The sequence below is a fragment of the Pungitius pungitius genome, chromosome 7, assembly GCF_949316345.1.
Source record: "Pungitius pungitius chromosome 7, fPunPun2.1, whole genome shotgun sequence".
NCBI lineage: Eukaryota > Metazoa > Chordata > Actinopteri > Perciformes > Gasterosteidae > Pungitius > Pungitius pungitius.
In genome coordinates, this window is record NC_084906.1 from 4569250 (window position 1) to 4589204 (window position 19955).

General features: G+C 42.1%; 1 protein-coding gene across 1 annotated transcript in view; it reads right to left on the bottom strand.

Moving 5' to 3' along the window:
- Positions 1-41: 41 nt before the first annotated feature.
- ghrhrb (growth hormone releasing hormone receptor b) overlaps positions 42-19955 on the bottom strand; it is a 28809-nt gene continuing 8895 nt past the window's right edge. Inside the window, exons 2-13 of the mRNA XM_037470182.2 lie at positions 18267-18375; positions 11335-11442; positions 7736-7836; positions 7271-7368; positions 6743-6875; positions 6199-6352; positions 6051-6111; positions 5531-5600; positions 4653-4744; positions 4439-4568; positions 3917-3958; positions 42-2496 (exon numbers count right to left, since the gene is read on the bottom strand). Coding sequence (XP_037326079.2) covers positions 2302-2496; positions 3917-3958; positions 4439-4568; positions 4653-4744; positions 5531-5600; positions 6051-6111; positions 6199-6352; positions 6743-6875; positions 7271-7368; positions 7736-7836; positions 11335-11442; positions 18267-18375 — 1293 coding nt within the window. The 3' untranslated portion in view covers positions 42-2301. The remainder of the gene's footprint in view (positions 2497-3916; positions 3959-4438; positions 4569-4652; positions 4745-5530; positions 5601-6050; positions 6112-6198; positions 6353-6742; positions 6876-7270; positions 7369-7735; positions 7837-11334; positions 11443-18266; positions 18376-19955) is intronic.

Below are 19955 nucleotides of genomic sequence, written 5' to 3' on the forward strand. Positions count from 1 at the left end.
ATTGTGGTGGAGTTACCAAAGGAAGGATTCAAATGCAGAGATGAAGAGAAAAAGTACTTTTAATAAATCAAAATCAAAATGCCTGGGTGCCAAACACAGAGAAGGACCAGGAACTCACAAACAGACTCTCAGGAAAGACATTCAATGACGCGACTAGAGACACACGTTCCTTAATGCACAGGGGGCGGGGGGGGGGGGGGGGGTGCAGGTGATTGGACACAGGTGAAAACACTCAGGGACACGGCAGACAATCACAGGGGATGACAGGACAAGGCAGGAAGTGACTCTAACCCAGTGACACAAGAGGCAGGAAACTACAAAATAAAACAGGAAACAAACCCAAACCGTGACAAACCTGATTGGGTTATCTGTAAAAAAAAAACACACAAATAAATAATTTTGTTTCATTCTCTTTCTTAATAATTTCCTTGAACAGCATGTCCCTTTAAATGTCAACGCAACAGTAAAGTCTATTTATTGGGGACTATTGGCAGCAGTGAATTAATCACCCAAGGCAACAGTGCTAACCACTAATGTGTTTTGAAGAGTTTTTAGACAAAAACATGTATATTAATCCACTGCAGAGAAAACTCACTGAAACAAATCTCGTTTGTTTCAGTGAGTTTTGAGAAATTTAACAGCAGTTGTTAAAAAAATGTTAAAGTCTGACAGCCGCAGACAGGGGAGGCTAGAGAGCATCGACAGATGGACATATTAATGGTTTTGGTCTTTTCGTGGAATAGTGAAAAAACGAACGACAAATTGTCACGTCGTGCTGTCAGTTTACGTTTTAGAAGGTCATCACTTCATCGTTAGATCCTGTAGTAACTAACAGTAACCTTTGAACCACCAGAATCCATTTCAACCCTCTTGGAACCAATTTGAAGAAATTCCGTCTTTCCAGCCATTCCTGAGATCTCACATCGGACAAACTGAAAACAGAAAGGTTCCTTCATGTAGTAAACTGCGACCTGCAATAGAAACTTACACATCTTTTCTTGAGTAAGAAAATAGAAATAAGGCCAAAAATGGGTGTAATCTAAAAAGCAAATCCCAGACATGACATGGAAAGCTTTCTGTAAGAAACATCATATGAAAACATGCTCAACATCCTCCACTTCCTCGCTGCACAATTACAAATTTAATGAAAGCAATTTGTTTTTCCAAGATGGTTTCAATTGTCATCACTTTTGAATGTGACACAACACCGAAGCACATCTGTTATGCTGCGCAGCAAAGATTCAAGTACATGGTGCAGTATCACAATCTTAAATATATGACTTTTCTAGCCAGATGTTGAAGCAGTGAGTCCTACGCATGACAAAGGCACTGTAGCGGTTTGTGGCAAGTAACACAGCATTTCCTTCTTTGAATAACACCGTAACTACATGTCCACATGTAAAATGTCTCCGAAGTCAAAACACAGAAGGTCACAATTAAATAGAAGGAAAGAACGACATCCCAAGCCGTAACTGGAGAGGAGTCTCCAGTCTCCTAACAGGGTTTCTCAGAGGGAAGAAGTTCTCGATTAACATTAGCATCGGAATTCAGACCCTGCATTACTAAACCTATGCTAACAAATAAAGGAATACACAGTCAAATATTCTTCACATTTTACAATATTTAAGATTAACATAAACTGACACGTGTGATAGAAAATAATAGTTTTCTATTTTAAAGCACATTGTTGAATCCCATATAATCGGTCTTCTATGATTGTTTTTTTCTGGAGGAGCTATCACTTCACACAAACATTCACTCAAAGACATGAGAACAATAATCAAACAAATAAATAGATTTTACAGTCTAGTGCTCCAGATGTGCAACGTGTTGCTTACGGAAACAATGATGGTAATATGGACACGTTCCATTCAAGTTGCCTTTTATAAGGATTGTTACTCAAGAAACTGAATGAGTTAGAGGAACAATAACATGGTATTGTTTAAACTTTAAACTATTGATGTACACTTTCTACCACAAATTGCTCTTTACTGTTGAAACTTATGGAGTCATGGGTGCTGTGAGAAAGTAAGTAACTGCAAATGAGAAAGTTTCTTCGTGTTGTTATATGTGCAATGAAAACTTTTACATTTTTTTATATTTTTTGTGCACTTGATATTGGTGCTTTTTCTGAAAGGGGGGAAAACAGGCAGTTATGGCTACGGGGGAGGAGGAGTGACTCCAAAGCTTTTAAACTGAAACGATGTACCGTAACATTCAACGATCGGGCTCTGCGGTCGCATCACCGGCTCAGAGACAAAGTCCAAATGCAGGCAGGCGCCGCGATGCAGCGACTGCTCCTCAGACGGCCGACACGTGGCAGTGTGCGAGGGGGCGCGTCTCGGAGGCCGGCTGATCTTTGGGGCTGGATTTGTCCAGGACGGAGATCTGAGTCACTGTGCTGCTTTCAGTGAACAACGTGCGCCGGCGTTTGCTGTAGCTCAGGTACCTCTGCGTCTGCCACTTCCAAAACCTCTTCTTCAGCTCTGCCTGCACCTGAACACACACAATTATCACACACACAATGTCATACAATTAAAAAAACAAATGCCACCAATTATCATTATTATTATATCATAAGTAGACCTACAGACGTCATGACACACCATAGACTTTCAGGTTGATTAGAAAAACATTAGTTTAATTAAAATTCTTTTCCCTGCAGACCCACACTGGTGTTTTCACATGCTTTGCTTGATTATGCTGCTTTATTTCGGGACACAATAGTCCATAAAAAGACAAGTGCAACAACAAAAAATGTAATACAAGAAAGAAATATTAGACAACAAACCAAGGTTGGTTTTAGCGAGGGTGAGTTATTGTTTTATTTCCAAAGTTGTCAGAAAACCCTGCCAAGAATTTAGGTCACCTAACATAATATATCTCTCTATTCATGTGCCATTTGGACATTGGACATTTAAAAAAATGCTATGTGATGATCAAGGACTGATTTCAGTTGGAATAATTATATAGACATATAGTACTTTTATAGCAATTCCTTGGCACAGCATTGATCTAGTGGCCTCTGCTGCAGGGCCTCACCGGAGGGCGCCATTGTACAGAATAAGTCAAAGGCTTTCCTCTTATTCAAACATTAAGGCGTCAGAATGGAAAATGAGGGGGGAATCGACCACTGTCAGGTCAAGTGGAGAAAAGGATCACTAATAGTGGCTTTTTGGTTACTCATTGATCGCACACCTTTTCCCGAGGTTTGTGAATTCATTTCCAGAGACTGAACGTCAATGTGCTGTTAAACTGTGATCATTAACAATTATGGTAAAACTAAAAACCCAGGTGAGCTTCCTCAGCACAGTGAACGTGGCACTTTCTCTATTGCACTTCCTTCATGAAAACAACCCCCATGAGGCCTTGTTTAAAACAAGGAACAAGGAGATAAACTTCTCCACTCTGAAAACAAGGGACAATGACTCTTCAATGGGACAGAGAACTCCGTGCTTATGTTATCCATTTGAAAGCAACTCCATCGGTGAGGAAAAAGTTGTAAAATGATTCTTATGGATTACTGGATGGAATAACTGTATTTGCAGTGTGCCTTTCACTGCATGTACTTTGATTATTTGATATTTAGAGATTTCTGCTATTGTCCTTTGGTGGTCCTATATATTGAATAAAAATCAGTGTATGTTTCAATGTGATATATTTGGGTACGTTTGGATTGCATCATTACATTTTATTGAATGTTGGGTGGTACCATAAGAAATCTCTAACAAATGTAGGGGACAAGATCTCTAGAAATGGTTGTCCACTGCTTGTGAATCAATCTGGAACATGTGTTTATGTGTTAATACAACATTTTACTTAATGCGGTGACTGATTGAGTAAGACATGCAAAGAAATATGACTTAAAATGAAATTAGCCATCATCCAAGACAAGTACAATATAATATTTACCTACCTCGCCGTTTAGAAAACAGTAGAGCAGAGCCACAACGAACCCCTTCAGAGCAGAAATAACACAAAACTGTCATATACAAATAATGAAAATATAGTAGGCAACCTTTCTGACACTTGGTCGGAAAAAGTCTTAGTTTCATGTAGTTAAAGGGGAACTTTTGTTATCTTTAAACCTGGTCCCTATTAAAGCATATTTTATTTTGGGATACTGATGGGGACAAATATTCCACGTTTTTGAAAGTAGTCCAATTTTGTCGTTGTCTTACATCCACCACAAATGCTTGTTTTTGCCATTGAAATCGTCACTCTCCAGAGGCAATAGAACCTTTTTCTGATCAGGTCAACAATCTCAGCCTCCCACTGGACCAAATTTAAATCACATTGCAGCCCGTTCAGCTCCTGCCACCTGCAGTGTGCTCCATCATACGTGACCACTCACATGACAGATTCTTGGAGACAACAGGGTCCAGGTTGACAGATACCAAAGTAATACTCTAACCTTTATTTTCTAGTGTTGTTTTACCTGAAAGGATCCAAGGCCAAGCTCTATAAATATTCGAGCTTCTGCTCCCGTGTTTTCTGGCAGAAAGGCAAACACCATGTAATGCATCCCGAACAGAGGGATGAGGAGCAGAGTGGATTTGGCCAGCCGTCTGCACACATCGTGAAAAAAGACCCCGGATGAACACATGTTGAATGTTTGTCCTCCTTTGGAGAATAAAGTGTTCTCTCCTCACTTAAAGTGACTAGCGTCGTTGCCGCCGACACCGGGTGAGCGCAGCTTCTGGACCAGAATGCGGATCACATTGATGAAGATGAGGAAGTTCACCTACATTGAAACAAACGTCAAAAGCGCTGTCCAGAAAAATGCAAAAGAACCACAACAAATTTGCTGGCATACTGTCTGTATTATCGCATTGTACTTGCAGTGACAAGAGACTGTCGATGCATGTGTCCCCCTTCCAGCCAGTGCAACTAACGGAGCTGATTAATGGAGAATGCATACCTACCTAACACCATAGCTTCACCCACATGAGCTCCGCGTAAGGTCAAGCTCTTTCATGGTAAATTCTGCAAAACTAACCCCTTAAAGATCATTCTTGGACATTTAAAAATGATTTGCGCAAAACAAAAAATATGCGGACATTTTAGAAGCAACATAGGCAACATGTCTTACATGTTGAGGAATGACGATGATGTTCTAAGTAAGGATTCTGCCAACCTGCACGCAGGGGGCGAGCAGTGTGGCACGTAGCTTCCTTCCACTTAGGCTTGTCACTGATGGGTGACAGTATGTGAATAAGGGAAACATGCAGCCCTCGTGTCGCTCCGCTGGCCGACATTAATGACTGCAATGGGCTGCAATGCGAGGACATTAACCATTTGAAATTGCGGAAAAAGACCAAATGAAAATAAGGTTAGTGTCGGGTTTTCCTGCTTTCATGTTTCAAAAGCATCGACTTTCCTTGACCAGGTATTGTTGCGTCTGATGTGGACCCACAATAACTGTCTACTGTAGGGGGCGAATAGGGTTGAAGACCCTTACAGGCCTCGTCCAAGATTGAGTGCTCTAATATGTCCTCAATCGCTCCCACTGTAGCTGCCCTCTACTCACAAGCAGTGAGGCAGTTATTGGAGCTTTTATGATCCACCAGATGAAAGACACATCTGTGTCATCCCAGCACCTGAGACACACAACGGATAGAAATTAGATAAACAAGGCAGTCACAGAAGTGCAATTTAACTCATCCAATTACGAAAAAACCATGTCAGCCCCGCTAGCTCGCAGCTGCCAGGAAGCTGTGTTAAAAACAATTGATTTGCTATGCTAATGAGCTGAGCAAAGGTGTTAGGAAAATGTTTTCTACTGACGAATTTGGGGATGTCTGTTCTATTGAATTAGACGGACAGACGCAGTTCAAATAACGGGTGAATCTTACATGGACTCTCACCCAGGCGCGGATGAGACCAAATTAACGTTGACATATTATCTTCCGCTACGGAATTAAAGTACTTAATCAACGCCACATGAATAGCAGCTCCTGCGGCGGTCTAATGCATAACTATGTCAGTGGGTCTTATTGGGAGAATGCTTTATTGTGCCGAATGTAGCGCAATCTCACTGATATGCTCACCCATTGTCGTCGTAGAAGTTTTTAGTGAGGATCCACGCCAGTATGATTGTGGTTGGTAGACCTGGGATGAACAGAACGAGCGACCTGGTCATTAGTAAAGAGCCAACTAACAAGAGACAGAGACAGGTAAGAGGGAAGGATCTCCCACCCCAGCCGATGAGTATGTACCACCAGAAGTATTTCTTCTGGAAGACAAAGGTGAGAGCGAGCAGCGTCTGCAGGTACATGCCCTCCACCAGCAGCCAGAAGTAGTTGGCCAGGATGCTGAACTGGAAGAAGGCCACGGCTGATTTACATGACGTCTGCAGAAAGAAAGGAGAAGAACGGCATGAGTATCAAGAGTTTTTTTTAGTCTCGAGTCATCAAGAGTAAAATAAAAAATCATCCTCTCATCAAGATTTCATCATGGTTCCTGTATTTCTGTCAGAATACCATGTTTGGTTTCTCTCCTCTCCTCTCTCTCATAGCCTTACTGACCCCAGAGTCACTATGGGGTTTTGCTGATGCTGGTCCCTCGTCGCCACACAAGAGGGACCACTCAAATAAGAATAGAAACACTCATCATGGGCTACGAATAGTCGCTCCCAGCATGTCAATGCATATATGACCTCCATTACAAGTAGAGTCGCTGTTTTTGGCTGTTTCACTGGTGAGAAATAGAGCTGTAGGGGGGGGGAGGGGTTCACACTCACTGTAGACATGAAGCAGTGGTCCAGGTTTTCATCAGAAAAAAGGACACCATCTTTAATGAAGACAGCACTCGCTCTCAGGATGAAGGAGAAAAACAAGTTGATGTGGATGTAGTTCCTGGTGCAGTGAAACTTCCTGTAGGACAAAGGGAAACTTTTCTGACTGATGCCAGATGCACTCACAAAACTTTAATAAGAGATAGCTACCTCCACTATACTTCCATGGTTCAATTTAGCGTATCGGCTGGGGAGATCCCTTTGCAAGACGATATGTAGTTTATCTGGGATTCCCTTAACCCTTAAGCAGAAATAAAAACCACAGCTCTGATCCCTTTTCAGGTTTTGGCAGATCTTGTTTTGGTTTAAGGTCAGGTTTAATTAGTACTATAAAAATAATCACGTTGTTTTATAATTACTAGCTAGCACGCCCCATCACTTGAGCACATGTCATATAAACGCCTCTTGCTTCGAGGCAACTTGCTGTAATGAGTGCTGCTGTGGAGGCTCGGTGGTCCACTGGTCTAAGGTTACCTGAACACAGTGAAGACAAAAATAGCCGATATGAGAGAGATGAGGGATGTAGCATAGCCAGCCGTGTACACCTGTTTGAAGTTGGAGAAGTATGTCGTCTGAAATGCAACCAAAGACAAACAAGGGTGAAAGGCAAGTTAGCATGTACTGCGTTTACTGTTTACTGCTCTTCACACTCAACCGGACAAGTTTAGAGTAATGTGAAATGCCGTCTGTCATCCAGCCCTAAAATCTAGCCATCATGTGAATGAGGAAGGGCTCCAGTTGCAAGGCGGATAATTAACACCCCTTGTGAGAATAGAGCAAATCTTATTGAAAATGTGCAAATGTTGCATCAGTTCCAGCATCTGCTGGTAGATATTTGAGGACCCATCATACAAAACCAAGGTGTAGCTCTAGAAGACGGTCCCAATGAGAATGTGTGTAGTTTGTTTCCCTGCACAGATAATCGGCTCAAACATCTACCTCTGGCTCTGGCTCTTCGTAATTTGAGAACTCGCAGGCCTCCTCGTAGGAGGGGTAGAGGTCGGACCACCCGTCCTCGGTGCAGTTCCTGTAGATGTAACCTGAGGACACGCATACACCTCACGTAAACTTCTCAGTGGGAAGGACAGAAGAGACACACCAGGAGAGAAACGCAATACGCAACGACCAGACATTCATCTTTGAAAATGCTGAACTTTTTTGCCACTCATCTGTCTCCTTAAAGAAGTAAAGTATAGTGGAGGACAAACGACTGACCCAATGACAAGTATTAAAATATAAGGGGAAAGTCTAGACTTAAATTGCACTTCAGACATTTGGCGAGGAAATGTGGAGAGACAGCGGTGGAATGTTGATTGGATATTCTTCCAGTCAGTGCTGATGATGTCATGGTCTGGCCGTGACTCTCCTTCATTGCTAGTGTTTTCTGTTCTCTGTGTTTCGGGTCTGATCCCCTGTTTGTTCTCCCTGTCTGCATGTGGTGTTCAGGGCATGGCTCTCCGCTGCCAATTCACCGGCACACCTTAGCTCCATCTGCTCATCAAGCTTCTGTAACTCACACACCTCCAGACTACACTCAAGTCTTTGTCAGGTCGTACAGAAAAGAAAAATGGTATTTAGCTGCTAGCCGTGGTGCATGACAAGAATTTAAGGTCAGATAAACTCATTAAATGGCTCAGTTCCATTTGAAAAATGAACCTCCTGCATGAGAGCAAGTATCTCCAAATGAATGTCTGTGGGTTTTTCTGAACCAAGCTGAATGTTGTTTCTAGAACTTTAACTGCATTTTTCAATTCCCGGGGTATCTCTATGAAATTGGGATTAAAGCCAAAATTTTGATGCAGGCTGCATGGCTGAGTAAGTATGAGACTATAATGGGGGATCGTTATGTGCAGGGTACACTGGGCACACAATGTGTACAAAAATGCATTGAATTCAAAGTACCTGCTGTAGAGTCAGGTTTGATGTGTTAACAATAAGAGACAGTGGACACATTGTCTACTCCGCAGCGTCACACACAATATGCAAATCTGGTTTGGGGGGTTGATTAATGTTCCATTTGTTATCGCTTGTTGTTTGGATGTCATGAATGTGGAGCTTGATGAATTCTATTAGTTTTGCCGGGGAAACTGCTCAACAGTTTTGTGAACCAAAGCACTCTTTTACCACCTCTCCCTCTGCATGTGCAGCTGTAATGACATGGGACACGAGCCCAGATGCTGGAAATGCTCTTCATTAGTACAAATGCATCTGCGTGTTAGTGATGTGAGTGGCTGGAGACGCATCTCCTATGAAGAGGGCACATGACAAACACTTGAACTCCCTGAAATTCACTTAAACACTCAACTGCCATTCAAAATACAGAAGTGAGGCCTCTGGAGCCGGTAAAGCATTGTCACCATCTGGATGGATAAATCAAGAAGGAATCTCTCCAATAGTGTGAATCGAATGTTTCCTTCTTCTGCTCATGTGAAAACAAGTATGTGTTTAAGGGCAGGTTTTGTTAAAGATGCTCGGGGCAATACAATCACTAACGTGTTGGAGGGTGATTCTAACAACTAGGCAATAGTCGTATTGTGCAATTTTAAATTTCATTTTTAGGTTAAAAGACATAATGCTAACAGAATTGGCAGTTGTTTCGAGATGGATGTAGATACTGTGAAGCACAAAAAAGTATTGCATCATCTACTCCCACGCCTTTCCTATGTGCAAACTGGAAGTTCTCAGCTCTGCTCATGTGAGAAATACTGTTTAACCACACTACACAATAACAAACTTTCTATAAAAACAACTGCAGTTCTTTGAGCCGGCCGGATTTAGGCAATATGCAAGTACAGACGTTATTAAGTCTGAACAGTATGTGACGCCATTATCCGCATAACCGTTCATTTCATTGGCCCGCGGGCACCTTCTCTGAGTCGCTGAAGCCCACTGGTTGCGGCCAAACTGCTTTTTCAATAGGTTTTTTGGATCATACTCTGCACATCAGCTTTAATTTAATGCTGAATTTATCGGCAGAACCCACAATTGAACCCAATGACTAAAGGAGGCGTTTACCATGGGTTCACTGTGTATCCAGAAGTATATGAGAAATGTACTGCGTTCATTTTACAAGAGGTTCCAGGTAACCCTGATAGCGCACTGGTCGGACTGCAAAATGTTCAATTCAAATGGAAGCATATTTGCAGCCATGTTCTCCCACCATTGCCTGAAGTAAGAATGACGGAGCTCACTCAGCTCCGCGGCTGTCGTGACCCACACAAGGTCACAAAGGTTTTCTGTGTGAATCCATGTTTGCATGACGGAGGATGAGAGGTTTACAGTCAAGTAACACACTCAGTTGCACAATGTGAAGATGCCTGTCCGACACAGCCCAGCACAGTGTGGGAGTTTGAGTCGTGGGTGGTGCTACCGTCATCCAGCTGCATTAGCCTCGGTATATCGTGGCGTGCAGAGCCTGCAGGCCTCAAGCCACATCCTCAGTAGGTGAATGGTTGGGTTTGACTGAGGGTCGAGGCTCCAGGGAGGGCGCTGGTGCCCTTGCTGCCTTGCTTAACAAGCAGCGCCAGTTCCTTCCTCATGCTCTTGGCTCTCACAGTGAACTCTTTGATTTTCCAATTCATTATTTTCTCCGAATGCAGCCTTCCGTTGGAAAGGCTGGATCTGCAACTGCACCGTGGAGGCGCTCGACTTAACCGTGCATTTGTGGAGGAGTAAATCCAGTGGGGTCCAGAAACCCACTGAATGTGAGTTATGAGGTCGTCCTGAGCACCCTCCGCCTTCTATTTCTACAAGTAAATGTCCAACTTAAACCGCTCTGGGTGTTTTCTTCTTCTCTGCTTCGTGCTGTCTTGCATTCTCACTGCTGCTCAAAATCTGTCGTTTCTGATCATCACGTTGTCTTGAGCAAATATTTTGGCTTGAAAACAAATGAAGTACGGCGCCGCTGAACATCACGCTGATACGTATAGCCCCTTTAAGTCAATAAGATCGGATTAATTAAGTTTTACTCCAATCCGATAAACTGGGATTTTCATCTCCTTGTCCGTCCACAGAATATCCAGAAAAACGCGCTTTTCCTCTGTCTACCATGTGTTAGTACATGAGAGATTCTGAGCGTATTTTGTTTTCTTTGGGCCAGCCAGCTGGATAGGATCGGGGTCTGAGGATGGTGGGGGGTCGTGTAAACATTGAGGAAATGAAGGCACTCGGCAGCTGAGTTCAGACACAGAAGATGAGACCACGTGATGCGAATATAAAAACGTCAAGCTTCCCTAAATCACCCAGAGAGAGTAGAACCTGTCCCAGGAGACATCTAAATATAACCTGGCCAAAAATCAAACAATGGTGCAATGGTGGATGACACAAAAAGTCAATGTAGTTATTTCCTCAAATCGTGAAATAACCTGCAATGTATTGGCAAAAACAACAAATAAATATGTTTTTGTCATGATGTCAAAATGTTTGCTTGTTGTTGTTGGGATGATATAAAACAATAATACAATAAAATAAGTTCTTTGAAAGGCAAAACATGATTGCATATGATGCACGTATGTAAAAGATGAGTCGGAGATGTTTACCTTGGTTGTTAGCGAACAGCTGGAACACAGTGGCACACGAGACGCTGACCACCTGTCCCACACCTGCAGGAGGCCAGCAACGGATCTCGTCCCACGCTGTGGGACAACCTGAGACACAATGACAACAACCAAAGGTGATCAGCTCCCTGTTCAGGGAGGCTGCGCCAGTGGTCAGAGGGCTGTATTTAACATGGTCATACGCTTTTAGTATCCAGAGATGGAAGATTGATATAAGTTGAGATGTAATGAAGAAGGCTGTGGCGGAATCAAGGCAAAATAAAGAGGGTTTTAAGGAATTAAACAAGTCGATTCAGAAAAAAGGTGGACAGGTTCACCTGGCACTGTGTTTCAATTTAAAAGGTCATAGGACATATGTCATTTTGCAACCAAATGAGACTTTTGCAGCATTAGTTTTAATCCTGACAATACATCGCATGTGTCAAACTCAAGGCCCGCGGGCCAAATCCGGCCCTCCGTGGGATCCAGTGCGGCCTCCCGGATGACTTTGCTATTGTGAGAATTACAGATAGACATGAATTGCATTTCTATTAAAGTAGCTGCTATTCCTAGAAAGTCCACTAGGGGTCGCACTCTGTGAGTAACGCAGTAGCCGTGTGGTTATCGCTACTGCTCGTAATACTTATTATTCAGGCAAACTAATGGTCCGGCCCACTTTTGATCAAAGTGGGCAGTATCTGGCCCAAACCTGAAATGAGTTTGACATCCCTGCTGTAGACAGAGGGATCAATCCATTTTTTTCTTCTTTTTATGCAGCTCACTTAAAATTCATTTGGTGAGTGGCTTGTTTGACCTTGAATACCTCTTAACAACAGTACATGCTGAGGTTAACTATCCATTCATAAAGCTAATTAAGAATAATTCTTTCTGTACAGAAACTCATTCGCCGGGTGTAATCGTTCAAGGCGGTTTCCCCCAGTCTGGGAAATTGAGGCACTAAGGTCTCGTCCTCAAGCCTCCTCTCTGCCCACGCTTCCTATCTCCATTCCCCCTCACATTGCTGACAAGTTATCTCTGCAGCCTCCGTCCCTGTGAACGAAGGCGATGTGGAGAGGGGGTTAGACGGAGCAGTAATGCCACCAAGACGCCTCACACATCAAAGCTGCTTGGCCCTGTGTCAATTAAAACGGCAGCGCAAACCACCACTCATTCAGTGCTGGAGGTTCTCTGATGGACAAACATCTAGCTGGATGAATATGGCTTTGAAGTGACATTTTTGACATGCATATTTAACTGGCTGTTTGTACACCAACACCAACAGTTACAGCTGCTGGTGACACCCGAACCGCTTGGAAATGGCAAGTTATTGTGAACTGTCCTTGTGTATCTGAAGGCAATGGAAAGCATGGAGAGCTGACGGGACAACTAGGCTGGTCCTTCACATCTGATGATCTGAGTAACACTCACAGGCTTAGGTTCAACTTCAACAGCATCATTATGCTCACACAGGTACGTTGGTAAAGAAATGCGTTGATTGCATTGCTGTAAATATTACTGCAGATGTCATAAACATCGATGTTTGTCCCTACATCATTTTTCAGACAAACACAGCCTCATCAGAACGGCTTAGAATGACACCAATGACCTCTGCTCGATTACAAGACAGCATTATATAGTATACAATAATGTAGTATATTATTAGCTTGAGCACGGCATCCATCGAATGTGGTTGTGTTTGCTTTGTGGCAGTTAAACAATGATTTCCCACTCGGGCACTTGGGATGGGATCTACCGTATAATAAACACTAGGTACAAGTTATGAGGCGAGCTTCTTTTTCATTTCGAAAGGGTCAGACGATATTTCAGAATTAGATCGACCTATCGTCAATCTAATCGGATGCACTGTACCTACCCTTCACCTACAGTCCCCATTATTCTGTCCCTCTTATTGCCCCTCTCACTGCACCTTTCATTGTTGTAATGGCTCGATGAAACTTTTTTCTTCTGTTTGTCATGGACATTTCTGGTGCTGTGATATTTCTAAAAATAGTACAGGAGCTAAGGTTCCAATTGGATATATGCAAAACATATCTACCCTTTAATCACAAATATTTGTGATAAGGAAGAGGCAGAATATGAGGAGGAAGGAGTGAAATCGTGGACGGTTCTTGTTTAGTTTCCGTGACAGATTTGGGGAACATGGAAAAAAAGGATTTTATGTTCTGATTAGACAGCAGCCATCGAATTCACCTCCTGCTTCATAAACCCAAACTGGACTGTCCCCCATCAACAGCTGACACTCACTATCCAGGCACAGCCAAATGTTGAATCTCAATATTATACGGTGACACAACTAGAGACAAGGTTATATTTTGCATGATATTTATAGAGCAAATTGTCAGTCTGTGGTTTCTACTGCAGATTGACAGAGTGGAATGATAAGCTGATATTTTAAATGTATCATGCCCGTTGCTATCTCTAAAGCCTTTTATAGTATCTCAGAGACTGATATTTAAGATCCATGGAAAGGCCTCTCCAGAGAACACCTACTGCTGCAATTTCCTGTGCTTTTCTTCGGGAGAGAAATTGGCCCGAGCTAAACTTTCAAATCTTAGGAGACGCTCAAGGTTCTTTTGAGCACAAGCTGAAAGATTTGCACATAAAGAGAATCATTACCTTAAAATTGGGAGAAATAAAAAAAACAAATGGTCATTTGAGAACAAGCCTGTTTAAGACTGCCACTGCATTAGTCAGAGAAAACTGGAAAGCAATGACTTAATTTATTATGATTTGCATTTTGACTTGATTAACGATTATAAATACCACTCCTATTTAAAGTTGACCTGTTAGGTCTCCATTTGTAAAGAAATGTACTGTGTTACTTCCCACACTAGATATTTGATCGCTGTAATTGGTTATGAAAATGACAATTAGGGTAATTACATTCACAAGGCAGGCTGTTGTTTACCGTCGGTCTTACTGGAAAAGGACAAGATTTTTAATCCCATCTCAGTGTTCACTCTTGCATTACTTCCTCATTTCCCCTCTGCCACTGACATCCCTTATTTATGCTGTGATGGAGTCTCCTGAGGGACTGGACATGAAGACGAGTCGGCCCTGTCTCTGAAGTGGACACTTGTTTACTGCTCAAGGAAGACAGGTGAATGTGAAAGTGCGATTTGACCTGTTATGGTGCTGCCGTTCTTTTTTATCCATTACTGGTGACCAAATGTAACAAACCACACTAACACCTGCAAAATGTGCAGACCATTGTGACATTGCGCCTGCAGAGCACGATCAGTATTTCAGGAGCCGCATTGCCACTTCTTTTTATTCCACGTATCTGTTCTTTCTACATCAGGCACGTGATGATGGGTTCTTTCACTCTTGATGAATCCTGATGCATTAGTCTAAATGGATTTGAAGATGAAAAGAGTACCCTAAATGCACCTGTTGGGTCTCATATTCAAACCAACAACCTGCTTTGGGATACTTGCTGTATTCAGGGTAGACGTGGTCGTGTAGTGAAATTGCCTCCAAATAAAGTTATGCCCATGGAAAAGATAACGAAAATGGGTCATGCATAGAGTAGAAATGGTTTTTCTTTTTTTAAATTAAATTCTTTAAATCTGAATGAAAAAACAGGTTTTTGGCTCGAGGGGTGGGTGGAAGGAGCAACCAGAGTTCCCAGAAAAAATGAGCTCAAAGCTAATTAAATGTCCAAAAGATGCAAAACAACCACAATGAGAAGTAAACCGTGTTGAGTGGAAGCTCAACACCAAGATTCCGCAGCAATTCCCTCAATTAGGCAACTGCTTGGCCTCCATATATCACTCTAAGAGACACAAAGACACTCAAGACAATATAAGGCCATCATATTAACGAGAAATACCAATGTAACTATATCAATTCCAAAACGTGTGAATACGGTTGTCTATGGCCTGGTAACTTCTTGTTATTTTGCAGAACATGTTATATGTCCACATAAATTATAACGGCTGAAACTGGCTTGTAGTGCTTGAATACAAAGCTTTACAAAATAGAGTGGAGAAGAAAAAAAAAGATAAAGAATATACATTATCTATATGTGTAGGAAAACAATGACTGCAGGGGCCATGGCAATCTAATATTCTCCCTAAGCTACCAAGTTTAAATACCATACCACCTGGCTTCTTCTAATTTATTCAGTGATTTATTATTGAATTTCTCAATAATGTGCTTCCGCATAACCTTGATAAGCTAAGCTCCCGAGGGCCACCTGAAAACGTCAGTCAGCAGATATTTCAGCCACTGTTGAGATCGCTCCGGTCAAACACACCGTCCCAGAATGAGTGAAGCAGCAAGAACAAGGATGTTCTGAGTGATGCTCTTTTTTTATAAGTGAAGTCCACTCTGCATCTACAATGCATTCAAATGAGCATGTTTCTCACATAGCTTTGTCCTGGCTTATTGTTGCCATTTGGTTTCATACTATGTTTACTTAAGAGGAGGGCACTCTGTGAACTATTTGTCGCAGTCGATAGAGCGAGTTGATGAATTAATGTTGCTCTGGGATGTTTGACGAAAAGACCTTTAGCTAAAGGTCTGTGAGTCACACATGCCACATCATGGCCTTAGCTAAAGGTCCCACGGGAGGGCGAGCTGTTCTTGTGAATGCTTTCAAATAAAATCCTGTCGGCATTATTGTCTACTTCGCTCATGCTTCGCTATCAGTGGCCCATTCTTTATCTGCTCTTAACTGCTTGGCCCTTAACTGACTATGAATGCACTATTGAAATCCACCTTTCAGTTTAATTATGACATCATATTTCATCTATACAATTTTTTAAACGTATTCATTATACCTCCACTGTGTGATTACTGATTGTTTAGTCCCTTTTAATCTAATCCTTTTAATGCAGCGCTGACCATAGATCAAAATAAATAAAAAGTCAATGGCAGCAGCTCCATCCATCAGCACACCCTCGTTAGGATGAGCATCAGTCTGCTTCTGTCTGTGTTCATTCCGGGGCTTGAAGGGGCTCATACCTGCCGCTTCAAATACTAATTGGCACATCTTTGCTTTGGATGATCAGACAGGAAAGGGTGACAAATGATGCAATTACTTCTGAGCCACACCAGCTGCGTCGTGGGCACCAGCGTACGACCGTCTCGCCGAACGAGTGGTTTCAACAAAGACGGAGCGAGGCGAGGGCCGACGCTCGCCTTCCCGGAATGACCATGTCACTCCTCGAAAACACTTCAGAACAAAGAACATTCATATTTGGTGTGTAATTGAGACGTTTTCAGACAGCAGCTCCCTCCTGCAGGACAGCCTGTTCATTTTTCTGAGCTATTGGAGGGAGGATAACGGATGAATCTCCTCTGACTCGGTCAGCTCACCTCCTACCTGAAACGCACGAGCCCGAAGAGCGCCGAGCCAGGTTGGTCAATCACTGCTTTTAATCCGGGGCATCTCCACACCTGATTAGTTTCCTTGATTGTTTTGCCTGTTCTACCGGGGGGAAGGTCGGTACAACCAGGTACCAATAGCCTCACTGTGCTTTTGAAGAAACGCAATTATCTGCCAAAGGAAGGCAGCCTGCCGCTCCAGAGAGCCTTGAATAATGCACTATGCTACACAGACTGCACAGACAGTGCTGACATGATTACTATTAACAGCATAAATACAATTAAACATCAGGCATGCTGTAACTTAAGAACACCAAGATTCGTCAAAAGTGAGTTTAAGCCGATTTAATGTCTTCACGCATTAAAAGGCCAATGAGCATTCCTGCTGCAGGAAGAGACTGTTGACTCTGTACTGTTGAAAAATGACAAAGGCAACCCCCAAAAAGCATCTCAACAAAAAGGGAATATATCAGTTCATCATTCTCTGGTAAATTACACTCACTTCATTCCATGCAAATGTTCAGCAACACTATAAAAGGTGGACAAAATATTATGCAGCAGTTATTTGAACCCCGCACATTGTATATTTAAAAGAAATGTTGTCCCTCATATTCGTTAACATTTTTTCAATCACGGGCGCAAGCCGTGGAAAGACCAGAGGAAAGATTTGGCCCTGTATTGGTCCACCTCCATCACTGATATTATTTTGGGTAGTACAATTGCCAGCAGCTATTTACTTGTTTGCAAAACCACTCTTTTTAAAATGAGTTTTCAGGCGTCAGGAAACATTTATTACCTTAATAAATGTCAGACAAACAAGGAATTAGACCTGGCGGTGGGAGCATGACAGCAGACAGTTTGACAATGGACAACAAGACAACATAGTGCAAGAGGAATGAAACACAATATAATGCTATGGGTGAGTAATCTAAGGCTCTGGGTTAGATAACAATGATGATACAGAAATAAATATAGTTGATCAATGAGCAAGTTGTGTTCTTAAGAGGAATCCAGTACTTTTTAACGGCCAAGAAGAGAAAAAGCGGAAATGCAATAATTTGCACTACGAGTCGACGACATTCCAAAAGGGACTTGCCTTGAGGGCCGAGCTTGATCCTGAGCACTACAACCCACGAGCGGAGAGGTGAAGCGTGGAGGGGGATTGTGGTAGTAAAATGATTCATCCCGCTGTGGAGTCTTTTTAAGCCGGAATGAGGAATATGGTAAAACCAAACTTGTCTTTTTAGATTATTTGAGAAAAGTTACACGTACATCGCCCGAAGATCCGCACTAAAGGAGAATATTCACATATGCGTAGGATATATAGAGCTAAGAATATGTCCAGCTCTGATTTTAAAGAATTAGAAAATATAAGGTATGTATTTGGAATGTATTATCTCTGAAAGCAGCATCCATCAAAAAAAGGAAAGGGAAAAAGGAGTTCAATTTCAAATCAGGATCTCATTACTGACCATTTGTCTTTGAGAGGACAGGGAAAGTTTAAAAATGTCCTTTTTCAAATTTAGGGGGATTAAATGGGCTCTCAAGAAGAAGAAGGTGGAGAAGAGAAGAATCAACTAGACCTGTCCTGGTGGAGTCGTTTCTCTCCTCCTGTTTGAGGATCTGGATACAGTCCTCCTGAGCCTTCATGTGCTGAACCACCAGGGCGCAGTCTGGGTGGATGGCCGCTGCCTGAGAAGAGAGAGAGTCACTATTCAGGAGGACATCTTTCAAAGAGCAATGGTGGTCATTCCTTTGGAAAAGGGGGGGAAAATGGTAATATAGAAAACTAACTTAAAGAACAAAACCAAACCATTTCGACTTTTTCATCTCCATACAGGTTTAAAACAGGCAAACTGAAATTGATACATTAATTGATTATTTGTTTTTTGTGTATACAACTGCATATTTAAAATACTTTTCATTATTGTATTTTACTACGTCTCTTGTCTGCACTTTAATCTTCGCTGCTTTAAACTTTGAGAACTAAATATATCAATATTCCTTCAACAAAAGATTGAATTATGTTTTCTTATGTTTTTGTCGTCTTTGTGGTGTGTTCATACACTCACCCTCTTTAAGCTCTTCTCTAATTACTGATGGAAAGCTGCACAAATCGCAGTGATCCATTAGTAATTATGGTAGCTTCACACATTAAAATCAACACACTAATGTAGAGAAAGTCTAACAAAATCATGTATGCTGAAACTGACTGATGTTCAGATTAAAAAATGAATAAACAGAAAAAAGATCCATCTGATTTAAAATAATATTGGTTTGTAAACCTTCACACCATTGAGAAAGAACAAAGAATAGGCATCCAAGCATAACACCGAGCAATGAGTTGTATATATCCAGTTCAGTGAACCCAATGAAAGCTGATACAAAGACAGAAAGTACATTTCAGGACTGAAGAAACAAACGGAAACAGCAACATCATTTTTAAGTTGGTTACGCGGCTCAATCTCGTCCTTGGTGAAAACATAGCGTGGCTCTTTGTCTCCTCCCCTCTAGGAAACGCACTGCTGGGATGAACCTCTGCACGGTAATCAGCTCCCTTGACGTGGGACTTCTTTTTCTAAAAGTCTTGACTCAACTGTCAAGACTCCTCTGCCCTCACTCCCCCCCCCCCCCCCCCCCTCCCCCTTCTGAACACGAAGAGGCGGATAGAACGGAAACCTGCAGACCCTTATTGGCCTATAATGATATTAGAAGACAAAAAATGAAAACATGTCAAGGTTGTTGACATTCCCGCAGCTTCTCCACCAGGCAGTTAAATCAATTATTCAGTATAATCCCTCAAATGTATGTTTTTGTCTTTGAAATCTGGAAAACATTTCTTGGAGACCACCTGCCTGTTGGACAGATGGAGACACCGCAGGCGAACGTGACCTTTGACCTCATCCTCTCAAAGCCCTGCGGTGTCCAGAAAAAACACGAGAGGGGACATCTTACACTACAGCTGTTGAGTTGTTGTTCCCCTACATGTCAATCTGTCGCCGTGTGTGTGTATATGTGTCCAGTGGGACTTCTTTATAAAAAAACAATATGGTTTGTTTTGGGATTCTCTACTCTTAGTTAAAAACTAAGCGACTGGAAAAGAGATCATTACAACATGAAATGTCTTATTTTCAAGGTATTTCAAGATATTTTCAGTTTTTCAATTGCTAACGAGCATTGTTCAATACTCAAACCACATTCAGCCACACACAAGTGTACACGGACCTAACTGTGAACAGGTTTTCATTGCTTTGAGAAAAAATGCATTCAAT